Source organism: Boleophthalmus pectinirostris, unplaced genomic scaffold, assembly GCF_026225935.1.
Source record: "Boleophthalmus pectinirostris isolate CB_2022bp ecotype Guang Dong unplaced genomic scaffold, ASM2622593v1 HiC_scaffold_7, whole genome shotgun sequence".
NCBI classification, from domain to species: Eukaryota; Metazoa; Chordata; class Actinopteri; order Gobiiformes; family Gobiidae; genus Boleophthalmus; species Boleophthalmus pectinirostris.
The window spans coordinates 29,344,778-29,369,322 of NW_026571473.1; the positions used below are offsets into that span (position 1 = coordinate 29,344,778).

The 24,545-nt window shown below is 36.9% G+C and overlaps 2 protein-coding genes across 2 annotated transcripts in view; one reads left to right on the top strand and one right to left on the bottom strand.

The window, feature by feature from the left end:
- The window catches only part of mcf2l2 (MCF.2 cell line derived transforming sequence-like 2), a 197,313-nt gene that overhangs the window by 61,048 nt on the left and 111,720 nt on the right, over window positions 1–24,545 (top strand). The window contains exon 15 of the mRNA XM_055165252.1: window positions 787–875. Coding sequence (XP_055021227.1) covers window positions 787–875 — 89 coding nt within the window. The remainder of the gene's footprint in view (window positions 1–786; window positions 876–24,545) is intronic.
- LOC110161218 (lactosylceramide 1,3-N-acetyl-beta-D-glucosaminyltransferase A-like) lies at window positions 5,746–24,288 on the bottom strand. Its single transcript, XM_020925935.2, has 2 exons — window positions 24,142–24,288; window positions 5,746–7,287 (listed from the first exon to the last, which is right to left on the bottom strand). The coding sequence occupies exon 2, from the start codon at window positions 7,022–7,024 to the stop codon at window positions 5,852–5,854; it is 1,173 nt and encodes a 390-aa protein (XP_020781594.1). The 5' UTR covers window positions 7,025–7,287; window positions 24,142–24,288; the 3' UTR covers window positions 5,746–5,851.

Sequence of the window (24,545 nt, forward strand, 5' to 3'; positions counted from 1 at the left end):
ATCCCAGGACAAAACCCAGGATGAAACTCGGGATTAAAGCAGGACTAAAGTAGAACAAATCCCAGGACTAAACCAGGACTAAACCAGGACTAAACCCAAGACTAAATCCAGGACTAAACCTGGACTAAACCAGGACGAATCCCAGGACTAAAGCAGGCGGAAATCCAGGACAAAACTCAGGATTAAAGCAGGATGAATCCCAGAACGAATCCCAGGACGTATTCCAGGACTAAAGAAGGACTAAACCAAGACAAAATCTGGACTAAAATCAAATCCAAACAAGGGATGTTAAAATTATTCAGGTAAACGACTATTGTAGATATTCAGGTAGTATCTAATTAGATTAAGAACTAAATATTTTGTCACAATTTTAAAATAATATAGGCAGTGAAAACCACATTTCCACGGAGTCAAGATAGTGGGTCTTCAAACAGAAAAGAAGTGCTCACCCTTTTAAACTCCATGGATACTTTTATGGATAATTTCAGCCCTGGAATTTCCTGTCTCTACTAAACTAACAATAAAAGGTTGCTGTTAGCTTGTAAACTACAGCTTCATGACATCACAAGGTGGAACAGAGCATTTTAAGCTTTGGAGATGAAGACAGACTAATAATAAAGTGTTATTCAAACATCTTGAATGAAACAAAACACAATTCCGAGTATGTTTTTGAGGCAGTAACAGCATTATAACGTGGCTCAAAGCTCAAAAGAGTCCATTTTGTGTAATATCGGACTTTGAAAATATCACTTAATCGTGCCATTTGTTCTGTTTTCTTTGTTGTAGATTGAGGTGATGCACGAGGGGAGCCAGGGCGGGTCCACTCAACTGGTCCTGACCAATGAGACGGAGGAGAGCCTGTCCAACCGCCGCAGGTGAGGTCAAAGTTCGAACTCCTGGGGGCTATTGTTTCAAAGAAGGAGGTTGGGGTCCTTTGCTTTGAACGCATTGTCCTTCGAATTGCTGGGTTTCAGATAACAACACACAACAATCTATAGTGTTGAAAATACTATAGTAGTAAGTCGCCATGGTCAGAATTCCTCAAAATGGTATCTACAACAATATAACTCGGACAGGTGAGTCGGATAAGGTTGCCAGTCTAAATGTTTGAGATACTTAGGTTTTAAAGTTCGTGTAGCACCAACATGCTTTGACAAAACTTGTAGCAGACGTAGATCGATATATCGCTTGGCCAATTTATCGATATTTGCACTTTTAAACATATCATCTATCGGCCATAATCTTCAGAAGACACTGATACTTTTTTTGGCCCAATAAGTACCGTAAATATGCATGAAAAATGTTTGCATGAAGCTTTGTTTGAACACTTTAGTCCAAAGAGGGTACTGCAAAAATTATGACTACCGTATTTTCCGGGCTATTAGATGCGCTCTTAAGCCTCTAACTCCATCAAAAAACGACTGTGCGCCCCGTAATCCAGAGCGCCTTATATACAAATCCACTCGAGTGTTCCAACACAACTTCAGCAAACTACAAAGCCGCACCAGCCGCAGCACTCGCAAACACACACGGAGCAGACAGCGACCATGCAGCGAAAAGCACCCGCAACCACACTCATCACTCCACACGGACGAGGAATGGAACGGAGGAACGAACCAAAAAAGCCAGTGCAATGTGCCTTTCTGACCCACAACTGAACACCTGAGTCACTGCGAACACGCCGACAATCCAGTGGTCCCAGACAGCACCCTCCCTATACGCCACAACTGAACAAAGCCCAGAGTCACCGTGAACGCGCCAAACAAAGTCCGACTGACCCATCGAACTGTTGTGTTTCGTTTAAAGTCCGTTGCGGTTTATTTGTGAAAAAAGTTTGAAAATAGACCATTTAATGAGTGCGTCTTATAATCCAGAGCGTCTAATAGCCTGTAAAATACGGTACACTAGACTGTACACAGTTTGTAGTAAAAGAAGGAGTTTGTACTAAATTTGAATTTGATAATTTGAGGGAAATTACCTAAATCAGCCCAAAAATATCGGCAGAGATCATTGGCCATCGGTTCCTCTGGATTTTAAGCAATCAGCCATGAAAAAATACATATTTGTGTGGTCTCTAACATGTGGGGTCTGGAACCATATTTTGTCTCTCCGATTTACATGATTGACAGGTGGGTTAACCTATCAGAGAAAGGCATGGTCTCATTGCGTCAAAACAGTAAAGTAAAAAAAAAAAACAATGCAGAGGACTCAGAAACAGTGCAGAATCAACAAGCGTAGCACCAAATTTATATTGATCTCAGGTTAAAAAAGATATATGTTTATTCTGAATTGTGCAAGGATTTCAATGTCCTCCGCGTTTGAGACAGTCCACGTAGGTTGCAGTTCTGGAGTATGACGGCGCTGGAGGAAAACAGTTTCTGGTAGCTTCGTGTTTGATTCTTCTCAAATCTCTTGCAGATAATTTGCGTCTTTTTTTTTTCCTCAACACGTTTCTTGCCACTCTGTTGACAACAAAAAGTCTGATGGTTCTGTGACCACGCCCCAATATCTTTGCAGTTTCAAGAGTTCTGCATCCCTCTGAAAGACTTTTTTTTATGCTTTTTGACTTCTCAGAGTCAGTTAAATCGCTTTTTTGGCCTGTTTTGCCTGAGGAAAAGAAGCTGCCTAAAGATAATAATTTTGATATAGGGTGTTGATCTCCTTAAGTCACACCCCACCTGCAAATACACATCAGGTGATCTGCTAAAATCCAATAAGTATTAAAGTTTATACAGCTATACAAGCTTGGAGTTGTACAAATTCAGTTTACAGTGCACTATATTGACTTATCGTTCACTGTAATATGATAGCTGGAACAGTATATTCTGTGACCAGCGTTTATCACGTGCATGTTTGTATTGCAATAGTGGGGAAGTTTCTGCTGTTTATTTGTTGCAGCTCATGCTTTTTAATTATACTATTTTTAAAAATGGTTTACTGGGATTATCCTGCTTTATTTTTTATAGTGTCAGTGGTAAAAATTTGTTTTAAAATTTTTGTTATCGTGATAGTCCTCTGTAGCAATTATATGCTTCAAAAACAAACAAAAAAAACTTCGAAAAATATTAATGTTTGATGATTTTCTGGCAGCTATGGCAGTTTTACCGCCAAATTGATGACTTGAATCATGAAACACTCCCAGCGTACACACAAAAGGCACAAAGGTTAATTAAACTTTCTAATGCTAATATTTGCTTTTGGAATGTTAATTAAAAACAGGCTTTTGTCATGGCTCATATCAGTCATGTGTCTCGCAGTATTTACTCACTTTCTGCCTGGCGTCAAAATGCATGCTATGTGCTGAGTAATATATGAAATACGCTGAGAGGACATGCTGAGAGATAAACAGAGCGGATGTTTTGTCATTTTAGCAAGATCTACTAAAATAATGCTGTGATTTTTACCATATAATAAAAGCTATCATTTCCGAATGTCTTTTACAATAAGTTAGTCGATTAGAAAATGCCAGTATCAGGAATTCTGTTACTATTATGTGACCAAACAAAGCATGAGACCTTGAAAGGGAATGCACACATTTAGATTCATAATATATATGAAGGATTAGTAGCAATGTTTTGTTTTTTTATGATAATATTTGTGAATCTACCTTCTCTAAAATATGTCACCTTGTTTAACCAATTTAAATTTTCTTTATTTTGAGGTGTTGTTGGTTTAACTCTTGGTTTAACTCTTAAAGTCTTGACTTTGAACTTTAAAAGAACTGTTTGAAACTAATTGTATGTAGTGAGTGTGTTGTGTATACAGTGAGTGTGCTGGTGTTGTGAACTTTAGTGCTTGTTGTGATTTTACATCAACCTGCCGAGGGACTGAAGATGGAAATTAGCCATGTTGGCTATAATCTTTACATATTTAAATTTTTAATGTTCATTAATATGTACTGTCCCTTTACACATAAATAAAAAAAGAAATAAGAAAATGTTACAATAGGCCCTACTCACGGAGCTGCATGGATAGTTCTGATTCAGTAACCGTGAAACCGCACTTCCTTTTCGTGCTGGGAATTTGCCGAGTTGTGCTGAAAATTAATCTATATTCAAATATTAGAGAAATCACAGCAGATTACAGATACATGATCACAGATAGCGTGTTAAGATCTTTGCTACGAGCTTCTGTGTTTAGGAAAGTAAGTGTGTCTAAAAGGTAATGCTAATCTAAACCTAATCTAAATCTCAAAAAAACAACTTTATGAAAATACTAATCTGGTCTAATGACAAGTGACATTGTTTTTCTGTGTGAGATCATTTAGATCATAGCGCTATTTTAACATCACTACTAAACGTTGATTGCAGTTATCATTACCTTTGAAACACAAAGACCAACTTCTCTGAACACGAAGCTTCGAAGCAAAGGTCTTAACACGCTATCTCTGTTTATGTATGTGTAACTTAATGTCCTCTGTCCAATATTTAACTATAGACTTATTTTAGCATGACTCGGCTAATTCCCAGCACACGATGAATGGAAAAGGAAGTGCAGTGAATAGGACTAATACATTACAGGTCAGAAGATCTTAGAGAGGCAAAGTCGCTCACAGTGCATGTTTTTGCGGGGTTTTTTTTGCATTAAACACCTGCAATTACATAAATACAAAAAAAATAATTGATGTCATATTGGCATCTTAAGATGTTCACTTATGTCAGTACATTAACTTGAGAATACCTGATCTCATCACATCCCAGAAGCTAAGCAGGGCCTGGTTAGAACTGTGATAGAAGACCTATAAGGCAGCAGTGATTCAGGACTAGTGTATACAGTTGTTGTTCCTTGTGCAAGACACTTCACCCATCTTGGCTCCCATGTTCATGTACACTGATGTAAGATTGAAAGAGTGTTTATTAGAGCAAATACTGGACACCTGTACCTCATGTGTGTACACTGTCGCTTAAAGAAAACCAAATAATAATTGTTGTAAGCAATATAATATGGACATGCTGACCCTGAAAAGTAGACCTCTTCAAATATATTCTGAAATTATGGGGTCTGATGTACAATGCTAGCCTGATCCATCAGCCGGTTTCACTTCGTGGAAACTGTCTGACCTTGCAGCATTAGGATTCGTTCACTCAACAGTAGGTGGGAACCTTTTAGCATTTAACCAATTACTGCTATTTGGTCATAACATATGTAATGCACCGCTAACAGGGCTGACTGGTACATTAAGCTTTTCCCAAATCCCGTAGGAAGAAGGGCAATAACATCTTTTCCCTTGATAAAATTCTCCAAACACTCTCTTTGTTGTGGCTTTAAATCCTCGATCTCTAGAATCGTTGCCAAAACAGAATGCATGGCTCTTCACTGATTGGCTGGTGTCCGAACTCGCACTTCCGGGTTCTTGCAAACCGTTTAGTGTATTCCGATTTCTGACCTGGTCGCTGGCAAGAAATGAAATTGAGCTGAGGCACTAGGTGGCAACAGCCTGACCAGTACGATGTAGGACAAATGACCAAAGGCAATCTAAATAAATGATTCTTATGTGAGACTCATATTGAAACATTTGGACATTTTGAGCCAAATTAACCTTAATAATTAATAAAATAAAAAATAAACACCATACAATTTTAATACACTGAAGATTTAAATTTCAACAAATTTTTAAACATATTTTTGTTGTAAATCAATCAGATTTGCAACAAAAATATGTACAATTATGTGTATTATAGTTGTTCAACTTTTCTCTTGTTGCTGTAAAACCTGATTTCTTGCAACCAGTAAAAACAGAAAATGTTCAGTGCTTAAATATCTTCATTTTATTCCAAGACTTCCATGTTACATTTACACAACACTGAAATTGTAAAGGACAGCACGACATATTATCTAACCTTCTCCTTTCTTATGTATTCGTAAACGCTCCCATGCATCCGTACGTATTTTGCTTATGAGGTAAACACAACAATGCCATCTTCACCGCTGTACAGTACAAGTTCTTCAGAAAACTTTTGGACAGTTCCTTCACTTTGGGATGTGTCGCCTCTTTCCACAGCTCCTTCACGTCGTCCGTGTGTCCGTGCGAAGTGATCATATCTGCGTAAATGCACGGGTGATACCTCGTAATAGCCTCTCCCGAAAAAAACACATAATCCTGGGGGGAAACTCCGATAGCTTGCGCGCACATCCCCATGAAAACGTCATCGATGTACATGGAAGAGTTTAAGATCTGCGAAACTTGGTGGATTTTTGCTGCTACGTCTCTGGAAACCACGTAACCCGCCCCAGCTGTGTAGTCCGGGTATGAAGGCCACGGGTACAACTCCACTGAGACGTAATATTTGTTGTTCTGACGTCTGATTGGAGGAGAACCCCTGTGTACATGCCCCACCCAGAAGTTAGTCACACTCTTTTCCTCCAAACTTCTCAAATATCTGACCATATTCGGCATGTGAACGAAAATATCGTCATCGGCGGACATGACGAACTTGGCTTTGGGGCAGTGCTTGGCGAACCAATGGAACTGCATGATCAGCTTGGTAGTTAAGTTATGAAAAGTATCCATAAAGTTTTGCTGGATGACGTCGTTGTAAATCCGATTTTCTTTTCTGATGCGTGCTTGACTCTTACTTCTTTGCGTCGTATCTGGATGCACACCAAGAACGAAGACAATTTTAACGTTTGCGTCCAAATTCTTTAGAATATTGTCCTCGTTCCCCCAAGTTTCCCTGATATTGCGTCGCCGTTGATCATTCTCTGGAGACGATTTCACCAACAAAAGCAGAAGGATGTCGTCACTGTCGCTACATTTTTCCAATTGGTTTATAAGGTACGGATGCAAAGGCGTTGGAGCTAAGAAATTCCCAAATCTCCGTTGACGATCATTCGGACTCAGCGTGTACGAAGAGTTGAGGAAGTCGTAGCTGTTGATCAGGTAGCGGTAGGAATAGGAACGGACGTGGCTTACGACGTGATGGTCCAATTCCTCCCAGCAAAGCATAACAACGCTGAGAACCAAACCGGTGGTCAGCACTTGAGCGATCTGGAGTTTACGAAAGCGACGGAGATTTATAAACATGGCGGAAAAAATGCAATAAATAACTCCTAAAGACGATGGTTTCAAACTCTCCTTCCGACAATTTGCAGTTAAAGTTTTCAAGTCCAGTTCGTTTCGTTTTGCCTCTTTAACAGTCCAGGTTTGGTGAAGGTGATGGAGATGTGTGGTAGGTCCCTCATAGTGAAAAAACAGCAGCAGATCTGTTGCAAGTGGATGTCAGCATTGTGTCCATCTTGGTGGAAAAGTGGCGGTTGGTGAGGCTATGAGGTTGTGTGGTCAGGCACCTGAAAAAGCCAGGAAAAAAAATGTTTAATTTAAAAAAAAACAAGTATGAGATTTTGATTTAAAATTCTATAAACAATCTGCATATGATCTATAATGAAGAAGAATGGTCTGAAATTTGTAAAAAAAAAAATAAAATAAAATCCTAAATGTACACCTATATCAATACATGAATAAAATCATAAATTATTTCATCGATTCTATTATACCCCAGTGCATCTTGGTTATAAATGTCAAAATTATAAAGGCACTTTAGTACATCTATTCTGGGATTGCGAATATTTTCATCAATTTTGGAGAGATGTACATGTTGTTACTCAACAGATTACGGGAAAAACTTGAGTCCTGTCATTATCATTGTATCTGTAAAATTTTTGTCCTGACAAACTTTTTGATGTTACCCAGTCTATGTTAATGATTATGATGTCTTTGGCAAGATAATGTGCTCTTTTGAAGTGGGTAACCCCGCACTTACCCACACTGGACTTATTTGCATATATTTGTTTGTTTTTTTGTATCATTATTAATGATGATGTTATTATGATTATTATTTATTTATTTATTTAGGATGAAGGGGGGTTTGGGAATGGGGAGGAGGGGGGTTGAATGTGGGATTTGTATATTTATACATCCTGTGGCATTATTGTGTGGCCATAAGACCACAATATAGGGGGAAAAACTAAATAAAATATATATGACAAAAAATGTAATTCTATAAACATGACCGGTCTGTGTCCTTAGATACAAGGTCGACAAATCAAATACCTTTTACTGATAAGAATTGTTCTTGAGGGAATAAGAAATCTCATCGCAAATAGTTTTTTTTTTAAATATAGTATCATCACCAATATTAGATTATCAGAAGTATTGTTTTCGTATATTGGACTATGCAAACAGCAAAGATTGGTAGAGCACATTGAATTAAAGCAGCATGATTAGATCAGCTGCTGTTTGCTTAGTCAGACTTATCAGACTATATAACATGCCAAATATTTGTGCAATTTTAACTTGGATGATTTCCAGAAAATTGCTTCCCAGTAACGTTATTTTCAGTGTCTAGAAAAGCAGAAATATAGTGAATTAAACAAAACAAAAATGCAGGTGAAAGAGTCTAAGAAATCTTATAATACCCAACAGTTTTATAATACTTTGCTGAAAACAGGACTAAAAAGTTTACGTTGAAATTTTATTGTGTTGGCATCTCTGTCCCGTGACTTGCATTGCAGCATGTCAGACAGAGAAGTTTCAATTTATTTGGACAAAAGTTAATAATTATTTACTTTCTGTCTGTAAAATCCACACTTATCTCTACATAACCTGTGCTTAGTGACCCAAGCTTTTTCATTGTTTTCCGGGTTTGACTTGAAAAACATTCCTCATTTTTATATGGTCATAATTCTGTACACGTCACCAGTGTTTTTCCTCAACGAGCGTAAATGGACAAATACACATACAGTATTTTTATCCAACTTTGCACTTTTATTTGAATCTAACGTCCCTCATCGCAATTAGTCTTGTCACGAGACTAAAATTTCAGACTGATGCTCGAAAAATCCAAGCTTTACAAAACGTCCGGTGGTGAGGTGATACTCAAGGATGAACTTTAAAATGTTCTGGTTGTAAAATACACTCTGATGCAGGATGAAATCATAATCTGACTATGACGAAGGTTTTCCGAGTGGAGTCTTTGAAGCTTGCCTTAAAATGGTCCTGTGTGATGTTATGCAAATAGGGTCATAAAAGTGTGAGCGGTTGGAAACAGCATATATAATCATCTTCTACATGCAGATAACTTCGTTGCATTCAGTCCCAACAATTTTGACCTTCAAGAGCTTCTAAATGTATATTCACATTATGACACAAACAATAGGGACGTAGCAATAACTGAAATATCGTGATATCGTATTGTCAAAAGTCTCAATAATATCGTGGGGCATCACAATAGCTAAAAGAAACAGATGGAACTACATAGACCATGATCCTTTGCTCTGTTTCAGTCCAGTTTACAAGATGAATTAACTTTTTAAGCACTTTTAAATCTTAACTTTTCGTTTATGAAAGATCCAAAGGTTTGTTAAGACATTTTGAATGTAAAAAGTAGTATATTCAACCGCCGCATGTATATAGGACTGAAGTAGTTGATGTATGAAGTTAACTTATACATATGTACTGCCCTCAAAGTACTCTAGGCTATACTTATCTGAGTAGTTTTTTGATGCATAATTTTCACTTCTACGGAAAATATATGCGTATATTTTTAAATGAAGTAACAGTAGTCTAAAATGCTACAAGTCTACAAGTGTATAATAAAAATACTAAACAAAATCGCAGACTACACTTATCTGTTTTATCACTTTGTTTTTATGTCCTTGTCCATTGTCATGAACTGTTATTTATCACTTATCACAAAACAATTGTGTAGTGAAGTTGAAGGCCACATTTTAAACAGATTTATTACCACTGTTGGGCAAGTTACTTTAAAACTGTAATGTGTAATTTATTATTTGTCACTGTCATTTCAAAGTAATTACATTACAATATTACTGTGTTTAAAATGTAAAACATTGCGGCACTTTTAAGTTACTCTCACCAAAATAACTGTGAAGATGCTGAACTTTTGTGCCGTATATGGACTGAATCAGGTCTAAACCAGGACTAAACCAGAACTAAACCAGAACTGAACCAGAACTCAACCAGGACTAAACCAGTTCTAAACCACAACTGAACCAGGACTAAACTAGATCTAAACCAGGACTAAACTAGGGCTAAATCAGAGCTGAACCAGGGCAAAGTGCGATCGGGCGTCGGCTGCGATTAGCCTCGTGGAGCATGGAGTTCTGCGCCGGTCCTTGACGGTCTACATGGGCGCACCTCCGCTGCTGATATCACGGTGATTTTTGTGAATTTGTATGGAGAAAAACCCACTGCTTCAATCAAGGTTAACAAGCATTGTAACGCGCATTACTGACATCCGTACCAAGTAAAATATTAAAATTTTTTTCCTTGTACATTTCCTAGCCTGATACGACCTCGCAGCGTTAAGATTAGTTCGCTCGACGGTAGGCGGGTACTTTTTTTCATTTAATCAATCGCTGCTATTTGGTCATGACATATGTAATGCGCCGCTAACAGAGTTAACTGGTATATTAAGCTTTTCCCAAATCCTGTAGGAAGAAGGGCAATAACGTCTTTCCCCTTGATAAAATTCACTGAACATTCTCTTTGTTCTGGCTGTAAATCCTCGATCTCGGGAATTGTTGCCAACACGGAATATATGGCTCTTTGCTGATTGGCTGGGACTCGTACTTCTGGGGTTTTTGTGATGCGTCTAGTGTATTCTGATTCCTGACCTAGTCGCTGGAGAGAAATGAAATTAATCGGAGGCACTAGGTGGCAGTGGAATAGATGATATTCATGTTTAGCGTGATGAAAACGCTGTTCCGCGTTTTACCATGTTTTCTCAATCCTGGCAATGTTTCTAAAAAGCCAATAGATTACGTTACAACATGTTTCATTCATTCATTTGGCTAAATTACTTTTTTGTGTGTGTGAATGAAAATACTGTTTTACATTTAATGTGTTTTCTCAATCCTGGCAATGTTTTTAAAAGCCCAACAGTGGATTACATGTTTATTCAAAGATTAAATGTTTTCTGTGGCAAAATGTTGGTGTTTTTTTGCCGAAGAGGAAGGGTTTTCGACAGTGGGCGGAAATCACTAAAACCAATCTGGCACCACTGGTGACAGCTAAAATGTGCCTAGATGTTTTTTGACTATTAGAAAAGTGCAGTTCTTCAACTTTCAGTTTACAAAGCAAACCTAGACTTCTGTGTATTTATCCAGAAACCCTTTGAGAAAACAGCTTATTACAAACTAAAGGATCAAGCTTGACGCCGAAGACACAGCCTGACTTTCTGTTCCTATTTAACCAAAAACCAAAAACCTCAAATGCAAGTGTGTGGATCCAAGAGATGAAATTACGCCAAACCAACATTTTTATGCATCACTTCTCATGTCAAAAGTGCAACATGAGCACACAATGAAGGTCTATGGTTTTGTTTTATTTTTTTATCTGTGTGTAAAAGAGATTACTGCTGATAGAGCCTAAGCAATGCAAATTAAGGTTGTCAAAAACATCGAAAATCAGATACTAATCGAAACTATGCACTCATCTGAGCAAGTATCGACACTAAAAAAGTTATATTCATCTTTAGAATGATCTTGAGCAGTATCAGAACATTTTAGATCTGCACTGAAAAGTAAAAAGTCCTTTTCTTTATGGTTTGAGACCTGCTGAAATGGCTGAGAATTATCTTTAGCACGTTTAGTATAACTTAACATCCCAACTTTGTGCAAAACACACACACAAAAACACAAACACAGCTAGAAAGTTAATCACTTATACCACTACATTTGTCAAAGAAATCACTGCAGAACACTTTTACTTTTACGTTTTGAAACTTAAGTAGATTTTTTCATGTGATACTTTTACTTTTACTTGAGAATCTTTTGCTTTTTATATCTGTACTTTTACTTAAAGGTGCACTGTGTAACTTTTCTGGTGCAGGGTCCGTCAAATGCTTTTCTCTATGGAGACCAAACCAAACAGAGTTACAGGTCAGATCTGTGGAGAGGCAACCCCACTCACAGTCAGAAAGCCTGTTTTTCTAGGTATTTTGGAGCAATAAAACCACCTGTAATTGAATATAGTATTTAAAGCTGTTTAATGCCATACTGTGGAACATTCCAGACAGAGCAAAAACATCTAGAAAATGAATCACTTAAAATCAGCTAAAATCTTTTTCAAAACTACTACATTTGATGCTGTCGTTGTCAAAGAAATCTCTCTTTTACTTTTACATTTTGAAACTCAAGTAGATTTTTTCATGTGATATATGTTTACTCGCTTTTTGTATCTGTACTTTTACATAAAGGTGAATTGTGTAACTTTTCTGGTGGAGGGTCCGTCAACTGCTTTTCTCCACGGTGACCAAACCAAACCGAGTTACGGGTCAGATCTGCGGAGAGGGCGACCCCACTCACAGTGAGTGCGTATACATGCACATCAATAACCCGGTTATGATCGTTTTTTTGAGTATCCCGGTTTCTTGATGGTGCATGTATACGCAGTAACCCGGTTTCAGTAACCCGGTTATGGCAGTATCCCGGTTATTAGAAACCGGGTTACTGTAGCTGGTTTATTCCGATAGTAACCGGGTTACTTGTGGCATGTAAACGCAGTACCCCGGTTACTGCAACATAAAGTTGAGTGCGCATGTGTCCAAAAGACACTTTCCAGCCTTTCACCACAACAGTAGTCACATAAATAAATTGACCAACATAAATAAAGTGACCAAACGAGTGAAATGACTATAAAATAAAGAGCTGCGCTAAACCTGCACACGTACAATCTGCACTCGTACGACCTGCACTCGTGTGACGCTGAAAAGCTAAAACATGAACTATCTCCTATACTCTTTATGCACGGAACACACTTACCATCATTAGCGCCTCTTCTGTCACAGAAATAACACACATAATCCACAGAGTCGTGTCATTTAGTCCAAAAGAAACTGATCACATCAGCGGCGCAAGGAGCGAGTTGTTTTTATCGCCACTAACAGTTTATGCTAATTAGCCAAACGGTCTTAACAAAACGTTTCTGTAAAACGTAAACAAATGTGATCAGAGCTGAATGATCTGATCAAATGGGTTGATGTGGCTCTACAGTGTTTATGGTTTATATGTTGTAAAGTTGAGTTTATTTATGCAGAAGATTTTAATAAAGAATCTGTTGGGTTTGATATGTGCAGTGGATTGTGGGATAGCTCGTAGCTCCTTAGCTTCTTATGCTAATGGAGCTCACGGTTTGTATTTTTCCTGGTTTATGAAATTGATTTAAGTTAATTTTTGCGCCTGCGCATTTGTAAGATTATGTCAAGAAACCGGGATACTCCATTTGATCATGTACACGCGGATATGAGTGTCCCGGTTTGTCAGTGCGCATGTAAACGCAGTAACCCGAATACTGACATAACCGGGATATGGGGAATAAGCGGGATACTGATGTGCATGTAAACGCACTCTATTTGTTTAGGCGTAATCGCTCCCTATGTTATTGGTTTTACTTATTCGTTATCTGCCTGCGCACTGATATGTTATGTTGCAGTGAAGTAAAGTAAATGAATGAGAGCTCACGAATTCATCTAACCTCCGAGTTGAATCTTTATTTACCTTTTTCATATGTTGTAGCAAAGACACAACAAATTGGCGACGAGGATGGGATTCGAACCCACGCCTGCAAAGCGCTGATGGGCATGTATACGCACTCAGTGAGAATGCCTGTTTTTCTAGATATTTTTGAGCAATAAAACCTGTAAATTATTATAATATTTAAAGCAGTTTAATGCCATACTGTGGAACATTCCAGACAAAGCAATAACATGTAGAAAATGAATCTCTTAAAATCAGCTAAAATCTTTTCCAAAACCGCTACATTTGATGCTGTCGCTGTCAAAGAAATCTCTGCAAAAACAATTTCACATTTACATTTTGAAACTTGAGTAGACTTTTTCATGTGATACGTTTACTTGCTTTTTGTATCTGTACTTTTACTTAAAGGTGCATTGTGTAACTTTTCTGGTGGAGGGTCCGTCAAATGCTTTTCTCCACGGAGACCAAACCAGACCGAGTTACAGGTCCGATCTGCAGAGAGGCGTCCCCACTCACAGTCAGAATGTCTGTTTTTCTAGGTATTTTTGAGCAATAAAACCACCTATATTTGAATATAATATTGAAAGCTGTTTAATGCCATACTGTGGAACATTCCAGACAAAACAATAACATCTCCATAAAGAAAAGCATTTGACGAATCCTCCACTAAAAAATTTACACAATGCACCTTTACTTAACAAAATTGAGTACTTCATCGACTATTGCATGACAAAACTAGAGCAAGTACCTTCAGTACCAATTTCGAATCACTCAAAAAAAAAAAAAAACTTCCTGACCTGGTTTATGTTTCACCCACTGACCACAGGCTCCCGTACTTACAGAAGTTCACCATAAATTTACATAAAGAGTCTGTCGCATTCATGACTTAGTTGTAGATGATTTGAATTGTGGAAAAAGAGGAACAGACTGTATTTCTTTGCCAAGTTACTCCATGTTATATGGCCCTCTCTCATTCACACAATAATATCTTATCTTATCCGCTTTGCGGTCTTTGGCTTTCCTCTGCTGGGCACATGTACGATAAACATCCATTATTACTGCAATAAAAGTCTATAAAAATCAATGAGTTATGAAAGATTTATAGTTTAAGTTCCATAAACATGAGCATGGCATGTTCAGATCAAGAACAGCTTTTATTGATAACGATTCTAAAGCTGATTTAATCTTAATTACCAAAATAAATTTATTAGTGTCATAAATGTGTGTTTTGGTTCTCAAGGCAATTATCCAGTCCGAGCGCAGAACGAGCCTCACATCACATCAGTCTTTGATTTGGGTTGCCAGTTCCAATGCTGAAATCCAGTAGCCTGATTCTTCAGCCGATTTCACTTCGTAGAAACCGTCTGACATCGCAGCGTTAGAATTCGTTCGCTTGATGGTAGGCGGGTACTTTTATCATTAAACCAATTTTATCGCTGCTATTTGGTCGCTAACAGGGCTAACTGGTATATTAAGCTTTTCCCAAATCCCATAAGAAGAAGGGCAATAACTCCTTTCCCCTTAATGAAATTCACCAAACATTCTCTTTGTTCTGGCTTTAAATCCTCGATCTCAGGAATCATTGACAACACTGAATATATGGCTCTTCACTGATCGGCTGGTGCCCGAACTCGTTTCCGGGGTTTTTGCGAACCATCTAGTGTATTTTGATTTCTGACTTAGTCGCTGGAGAGAAATGAAATTGAGCAGAGGCACTAGGTGGTGCCAGCCTGGCTAGAAATTCAGTGGGTTTAAACCTAAAATGCCTCTCTTATCCCTAAACCTCACCACCTGCAGCTCAGTGAGTGAATTCTGAAGGTTCTGAGTTCTCACGTAAAAAACTCGCTTTGCCGATATTTGCAGGTTGAAACTGGCGACCCAGTTTCAGTTGCAATTTTAGTAGTGTTTAAATAACCTTTACATATATTTAGAGATGAATATAATTTGAATTGCATACACCAGAGATGACTAATGTAGTATATTTTGGAGATAATGTTTGAACTAAAAAGTAAATGACTTTAACTCTCTGTACAATTCAAGGGCCTGTATTATGTTAGTGACCCATGCTGCTCGTCAAAATCATACCTGGAGATAAGGCTGAGCAATTAATTGAATTTTGATCGAGATTTTGATTTGCGTGCCAAACAATCTCCAAACTCATATAATCAAGTTGAAACAATTTAAAGTTTATTTTGGGATATTTTATATATAAATAAGTATATCCATTTTATTTTTTGAATATAGAGATTGTAGAACAGCTGGATATATAGGTAATTTTGGGTAGATTTATATTTTTCTATGCCTTACTTCATGTTCAAAGTACATTTTATTCATTTTATGTTTTATACATCGCAAAACTGCTCTAAGGTACATATTTGTAGCCTATATTTATTTTCAGTTTGAAAGTTTTGCGTAATATATCAGTAACAAATGTTTTTGTTTTTTTGAGAGAGAGAAATGCAGAATAAATGCATTATGTAACTAAAAACTATTATTTGAATAATCGTGATTTCAATGTTGACCAAAATAATTGTGATAATGATTTTTTCCATGATCGAGCAGCCCTATCCAGAGTTGTGTCTTGTTTCATTCGCACATTTAACACACAAACTCTCCGTATTTAGGTTGAGCTGTTTTCTCAAACTGAAACACTCTGTTCCACATTGTGATGTCATGTGGTAACACAAAAAGTGCTCACCTGTGTTTTTAAACTCCACACACCTTCACTTGCATCAGTTAGATAATTTAGGCCCTAGAATTGCAAATCTCTACTGAACTGAAAGGTAAAAAGTAGCTCTTAACTTTAAAACTACCGCTACATGACATCACAAGGTGGGACAGAGTGTTTTGAGCTTTGGAGATGTACACAGACTGATTATAAAGGATTACTCAAACATGTGTGAATGAAAAAAAACACAACTCTGGGTATGTTTTTGAGGAGGTAACAACATTCTAACATGGCTTGAAGCTCACAAGAGTCAATTTAGTGTAATATAGGACCTTTAATTCAGAAATATGATATAAAATGTTATGTTGTAACCTGTTTTTTTAATGGTACTTTACTCCCATAGCAAAAAAATCTGCAAATCTACTTTTAAATTTAGCTTTTAAATTTCAAAGCGACCTGCCATTGTAAACTGTGTTGACTATTCCATGCCGGATTCCCGTGTGACTGTGTTTGTTTATAAGTTAAGCTTTAAAGTGAATGCTGTTGTCCACTCAGCACAATGTCTCACAATGAACAGGCTTTAGACCGTAACCCATAAAAGCAGCTGATCTCTGTGTGCGCTCTGCCAGCAAAGACACAGCTAATTCTATAGTGCACCAAACTCAACTACAGCAGGGCTAAAACTGTGAGAAAAATAGGGATGGACAATAGAGCAATAAGGGCTGTGGTTTACAAAAGAAATTCTTAGCAAAAGTTCTCAGAAATATTACGTGTATCTATGTATCTGGCCCAAACTGTGCTCACAAGATTACAAAAACTACTATATATGCAGTAGGAATATAAGAATAACCTAAATATTGTGATGCCGTATCGTCAAAAGTCTCTCGTGGACCATCACAATATATCGAATTACAAGTTTCTCTGCTTAAATTCATTGTTATGGTGCAGTAATATCTAAAAAAAAACACAGGGAACTACATAGACCATAATCCTTTGCTCCATTTCAGTGCAGACTACATGAAAAAATAACACCTCTAAGCACTTTTAAGTCTTAGTTCTTTGAATTAACTCTTGTCAAGGCATTTTAAGAGGAAAAAGAAGCCTATTTACACCTTTTTTTTTTTTTTTTTTTAGCATCCACAAATATCGCAATAAATATCGTACCGTGCAATGTGTATCGTGAAAATATTGTACCGAGAGATTTGAATATCGTTACATCCCTAATATGCAGAGAAAAGTACTAGGAAACAATGCATTGAAATTAATACAGATTAAAGTTGTGAATCAGCCTTTTTACACATAGATATTAAAAATACTCAACTTTTTGGCCATAGATTTTAACATCTCAGATTAGCAAATGGTGGTAATTGGTCAAAACTGCAATATAAAATAGGCTATCAGTGTTTTTTTAAATTTATTTTCTTTGCTTTTTTTTTTTTAATATATATTTTTTTCACAGTTATACCAATTACATTTTATTTTTTTCATTCAGACCACAATGCACATTTTACACATTTATAGCACTCATATTACTAAGTTAATGTTATGTTAATGTCCACCTTGTGATGACATGTGGTAATACAGGAAGTGCTCCACTGTGTTTTTAAACTCCATACACCTTCACTAGAATCATTTGGATGATTTCAGCCTTGGTATTGCCAAACTCTAATGAACTACAGGCACAAGGTCGCTGTTAAAACCACTTTATGACATCACAAGGTGGAGCAGAGCATTCAGAGCTTTGGAGATGTAAACAGAAAGGATTACCCAGACATGCGTGAATGAAAAAAACACAACTCCAGGTCTGTTTTTGAGGAGGGAACAACATTAAACTCATAAGAATCAATTTTGTGTAATGTAGGAACTATGTGGGGCTGTCAGAGGTTGGGACTTGCAAGTCGTGATTTGGACTCGAGTCAGAATTGAGTCACTATTTTCAAGACATGAGGCTTGACTTCATAAAATAGACCAAGACTTGGTACTTCCTATTCTTGAGAGGACTTTCTATTCTGAGCGTAATGATTCACATGGAAAGGAAAGGAAAAATAGCATTTCTACAACTCTTACATAAATACTCATATATAAATATACCAAGACTTTTTTAAGTACAGTTTAGCTTAAAATTCAGATAAACTGCAAAAATCGAAGCTATATTTGGTACTTTGGTTTAAAGACTTGAAATGATTTGAAGCTCAAAGCAGACGACTTGGACTTGACTTGGACTTATGGGCCAGTGACTCGAGACTCAACTTGGACTTGACTCGGACTTGAGGTTAAAGACTTAAGACTTACTTTAGACTTGCAAAACAATGACTTGGTCCCACCTCTTGGTCACTAAACCAAAATCATTATATCACAATTAATTCTTATTACTATTATAATTTTACCAACATTTAATTCATAATGCACTTTCTAAATACAATCAGGAGCATTTGTGAGAAACTATTGAACTATGAAGTACTTAACTAAGACAAAGATCACATACTTCCATATAATATCGACTGAATCTATAGAGGACATGTTTACCAGTTCTAGTCTCATGTTTTTGGTCTCGAGTTATTTTTAGACACTGGTTAACTTGTGTAACCATTGTCACCTTTGTGTAAAAATATGTGGTGCGTGTGGCATTTCACAAGCTCAGCCAGCAGAGGCCCACAGCACATCTCCTGTCAATATGTTTACAAGCACCTTTAAAGACACACTATGCAGATTTTCCCATGTTACTTAGTGTGTGTGTCTACATGTCGCTACAGAGATGGTAATGGTTTGTTTAAAGTATTCCACAGCATGGCACTGGACTTATTTCTTCAGTTTTTATTGCTTAAAAAAAGAAAGAAAGAAAGCAGGCATTGCTGCTGTGAGCGGGTCACCTCTCCACTGATCTGACCCGTAACCTGGCCTGGTGGTGTCACTGCTAGAAAAAAATTAATAAATTTATAAAAAATACTAAAATAAAACAATAATAATAATAATAATAATGATAATTTGATCGTGACCATTCAGATCGGAGAGAGTCTGGAACAGGCAACACAAATGAGATTCTTTTCTTTTTTTTTTTTTCCATGTCATGGTGTGGAAAATCCTAGTCAAAGCAGTTATGCAAAATTACCCTATTTTCTTTCAGGGAAATCCTGGAAAAGTCATGGAAATTGAATTTTGGTATCTCTTTCACACAACTATGGCACTCTGTTAAGTTTTCATTAGGCTATTAGGATTATTTCTGAACTTATGCACCTTTTGTTTAAAAGAGACAACAATAAATGCACTGACAGTATTTTGAATGTTAAAAAACTATAATACCAAACCATAAGGTGAGTGGAAAGGGTTTACATTTCATACAGGGTAGCCGCGGAGTCTTAAAAGTCTTAAAAAGTATGTTATTCAAGTCTTTTTTTTTTCCACAAAGGTCTTAAATTTCATTAGCCTTTTTTTTAGTATACTCAACCCAGCTGCAGTGCAATGTTAAACGGAGGGAGGGGGAAAAACACAACAACGTGAAATTACGTATATTGAATGAACGTCTAATTTGGACTAATCCCGAACAATACTTTGGTTTCTGGTGCCGGCGGCAATGAGTAAACAATCAGTAGAGTGGAGGAAGACGTTGGATGGATCATGAGGAAGTGTTGGTTTAATCTACAGTGGCTCTTAGATTCTAGATATATAGTAGTTAGTTGGTCATTATTAGAATTGGATCTGGTGTTTTTCACCTGCACTGTAAGTGGTCTTTAAAAAGGTCTTTAAAAGGTCTTAAATTTGGCGTAGTCAAACCTGGGGACCCCCTGTCATATTTAGACCTAAAAGTATGATCAATTCTACACATGCAGAGTGAAAATTCACTTTAGGCCATGAAAAAGTCATGAAAACGTTTTGAAATTTTGTCAGTGAAAAAGAGTGGGAACCCTGCCTTTTGCTGTTTTGTTAGTACAAACCTTACAAAAATACTGGATGCTATGGCGACACTTCCGTCGTGTGTTGCGTTACATTGAGAAACCTCATTTGGCTTTCACAATGCATTTTGCCATGTATGTTATTATGCTGTGTGTCAGTGTGGTGTTTTTCCAAATGTCTGGACACATGGCTCATATGTTTATGTCATATCAAAACACTGACTAAAGCTGCACTGACTTAAGACAAAAGGTTACGCTCACAACATAGAACTGGATGTCATGATTTCAGATGGGAGGAGTGGATACAGTTTCAGTCACAGATGCCATTTTTAGGACTTTTGACCATTCAAGAAATAGAAGATAATTTGTGCAAAAATACTGAAATATATTGTTTAACGTGATGATACAGTATCAATATCACGGGCTGCTGTATCAATTTTCATATTAATTTGCACAATAAGTGGTTTAACAAAGACTTTTAGTATCACAGCCATGGTTCAGCCTTTATTTTTTATTGAACCACTTTGAAATATGTCGTATCAAATCAAAAGTGCACTGTATCAAGAGATCGTATTGTGGCCTATGTATCGAGGTATGTACCATATCGGCAACCTCTTAATGCTGCCGAGCCCTAATCTGTATGATGTTTTAGTCAACTAAAAGGGGGCATGGCAAAAGCTCTCAAAACTGTTACGTATCTCTATGTATCTGACCCAAACAGCACTCACAAGACTACACCTGCAGGGAGTTCATGCAACAGCTTCTATTTATGCAGAAAATAGTACGAGGAAACAATGTATTTATATAAACTTGAGTTTTGGTTCTCAAAATTGTGGCACAATTTTTATTGTCAAAGAACCAGGAAATGGACAAACATTGCTTTGTCGGCAATACAAACAGAGAAGAGGATATTACACATCTGAGTTACTTGAGAAATGTTGAAATTTTTGTCTAACTTGACTAATGCTTCCTTCCTCTAAAATTTGTGTTGAGAATGCAACTCTGGCAGCACATATTCCATAGTATAACATTACATTTTCCTCGTGTATTTGGGCAAAACTTTTCTTACCCCAGTACAGATATATTGTATAAGCAGCTCTTGAGATGAAAATGATAAAATAAAATTGCCAAAGTGTGCTGTTAGCATGCCAGCTGTTGTTAGAATTATAGTGATTTGCAAAACTCATTTCTGGTCTCTGAAAGTTGTGTTTGTTTGTTTTGTTTTTTTTACTTTTAACCTATATTTTGTTCAATCACATGTGTTTTTATTGCTTTAAAAATGTATTTGCTGGCTTGCGTGTCCACAGATCTGACTTATCACCTTTTTGTCATCAAGAAAAACAGGTTTAATGCCAAACTGCGGAACAGGTTTGTGCCTGTATAGTATATTTTGTTGTTACAGTGTACATTTTCACTTTAATATTGTTAGATACTTTGCTATTTTTTAAAATCCATCTATAAAAATTGGGATTTCTTTTCAGATATTCAAAAATAGTTTGTGCATTCCTACTCCATACCGTTGTATTTACAGAAGTGAAAATCCCCCCCAAGAACTTTTGCAACAAATTTTCGGTAAATGCAGTACATGAGTCAACCTTTCTTTCGTATACATTAGAAATAGTAGTGATGTAGTAGTTTAATTGTTTGTTGTCTGGTAGCACATACAAGTTCCAGCTAAGTGACTCATTGACTTTGAATTTATATGGCTTTTTGGAATCCTAATGGGATCTGGGTCAGTGATAAACTGATATTGCTTTTAGAGAACGTCATTAGTGGACAGGCTCTAAGGACATGGTGTAGTTAGTGCGTCAATTATTATTTTAATAGTCAGTTACCGAGCAGTTATTGTTTATGAGTGATCATACACGTTTTTCTATTGTATCTTGAGATTTAAAATATGTTGACGGAAAACTTTTAGATGTATATTTACAAGTATTAGTAGTATTTCTTTCATGAAAATCACACATTGTAATTTTTTTCATGTGGAGGGTTCGTCTAACGCTTATCTCCATGGAAACGTTATTGCTTGGTCTAGAATGTTATTCAGTATGGCGTTAAACCTTTCTATTTTCATGGAGACCAAACCAGACCAAGTTACAGGTCAGATCTGTGGAGGGGCGACCCCGCTCACAGTCAGAATGTTGTTTTTATCGCCATTTTTGAGCTATAAACCCATCTGTAATTGAGTAAATGTAAGGCAGAGCTGTTTATTGTCACACTGTGGAACATTCCAGACAGAGCGATGACGTATCCATAATAACAAACAGGTGACGGACCAACCAGAAAGTTACATAGTGCACCTTTAAGTCATGTTATCTCATCAAATACATGCCTGGAAGTATGTTTTGTTTTCTGTCAGACATGCTTGAGTAATTGAATATTTGAGTAATTATTAATAATCTGTCTGTCTGTGTCTACAAAGGTCAAAATACTCCTAGTTCCTCCGTGTGATGTCATGTAGTGTTAGATTTTTATCAAAATGATTCTAGTGAAGGCGTATGGAGCACTTCTTGTTTTGCCACAAGGTGCAAACAGGAAATTTGCAAGGTTAAACACGTGTGAATGAAACAAAGTGAAACTGTGGGTATGTTTTTGATGAGGAAACAACATTTATATCATAGCTTTGAAAATAGTTTATTTATTGCTAATGCTATTTAAAGATAACAGCAACAACAACAACAAATCTGATATTTAACATAAATACATAGGGATGCAACAAAAAACGAAATATCGTGATATCGTATCGTCAAAGTTCTCACAATAATATCGTGAACACTCACAATATATCGAATTATAAGTCTCTTTGCTTAAATGAAGAGTTAAGGAGCAACAATAGTTAAAAAAAAAAAGACAGAGGGAACTACATAGACCATGATCCTTTGCGCCATTTCAGTGCAGACTACAAGAAGAAATAACAGTATCAGCACTTTTAAGTCTTAGTTCTTTGGATAAAGTCTTGTCAAGGCATTTTAAAAGGAAAAAGTCGCATAATATTCACAGTTTAAGCTGATTTGCCTCCACAAAATATCGCAATAAATATTGTACCGTGAGATTTACATCGTGAAAATATCGTACAGAGAGATTTGAATATTGTTACATCCCTAATCGTGAGCCTCCCCACTGTATCATGAGCTTTTCCAAGATATCGCAATAAATATTGTACCGTGACGATATCGTATCGTGAGACTTGGATATCGTTACACCCCTAATTATGACATAGCTTTGAAAAGTTGTAATTTATTTACTTTTTTATTTATTGCTCATGCTGTTTAAAAAGAACAACAAAAGCAATCTGACATTTTACATAATATTCACATACACATTTCTACCCTTATCAGCCTGATCTTTGCTGCATGAGCAAAAGGAAAAGGAAGAAGATAACTCTTATAAACCGGAAGGTTACAAAATAGTGTGATGTGGGTCCTTTCATTTATAAAAACTAGTGAAATTATTGAATCAAAAGTGATTATTATACCTTGGATACAACTTTCACTGTTTTTTAAGAGGTGGTCCTGGTCTGATCTGGTCTGGTCTGGCGTGGTCCATGGTTTAATCCTTGTTTAGTCTTGATGTAGCCTAGACATCCTTTCATGGTTTAATCCCGGTTTAAAGTTAGTTATAGCTCTGTATTGCCCTTTTTTGGTCATATATTTGTCTGATGCTGTCAACAATTCATCGAGCAAATCCACAAGCTACTTTGCATCTGCAGTCCCTGGGTGTGTGACGCTAATTGAAAGCACTACTTTATTAGTTATTAGATTTTAATTTGATCTTTATTTTAACACAGTCTGACCAGAAACAGCTGACATAGTTGGAACTACAACAGGGGAGGTGATTTGTGTGCTCAAGCATGTTCACAGGGCAGTGACCAGTTGTATTGAGCCAGTTTTGTTGTTATTTTAAGTTTTCACACTATGTTAAGAAGTTTTTGGTAGTGTTTGTGCCATGGTTTTGTTAAGATACTCTAACATTTTACAAAATCATATCCTGAAATTAATGCAGAGAGTAGGTCTTAGTAAGTATTCTAACCCAAGCCTTTTCCCCCCAAATTCTAAATTAACTCAGCATAATGAAAATAAGTCTTACCTTTACTTAAGCACAGTTAGCTTTTCCATGCCGTTATGTTTACTCCAAAATGCTGGGTTACACTGGCCCTCTTGTGTTTAAGTACAGGTTCATAGGAGCTCTTCTTAGCTGAGAAAACACTGTTGCTGTGGCGATGCCTGTGAGCTGTAACTGTCAGTGAAAAGAGGGAGCGTGAAGAGAGCGAAGGAGGGAGGGACAGAGGGAGGAGGAGTGGGGAAGTCTGGCTCCTCCCATTCTCACTCGAAATAAGAGTTCACACAGGTCATTAACAATGAAAGCAGCTGTAGTAGTAGTAGTAGTAGTAGTAGTAGTATTAGTAGTAGTAGTAGTAGTAGTTTTTGGGAGCTGGAGTAGAAGAGTTGGAGTAGTAGCAGCAGCAACAGAAGCAGTAATAGTGGTAGTAG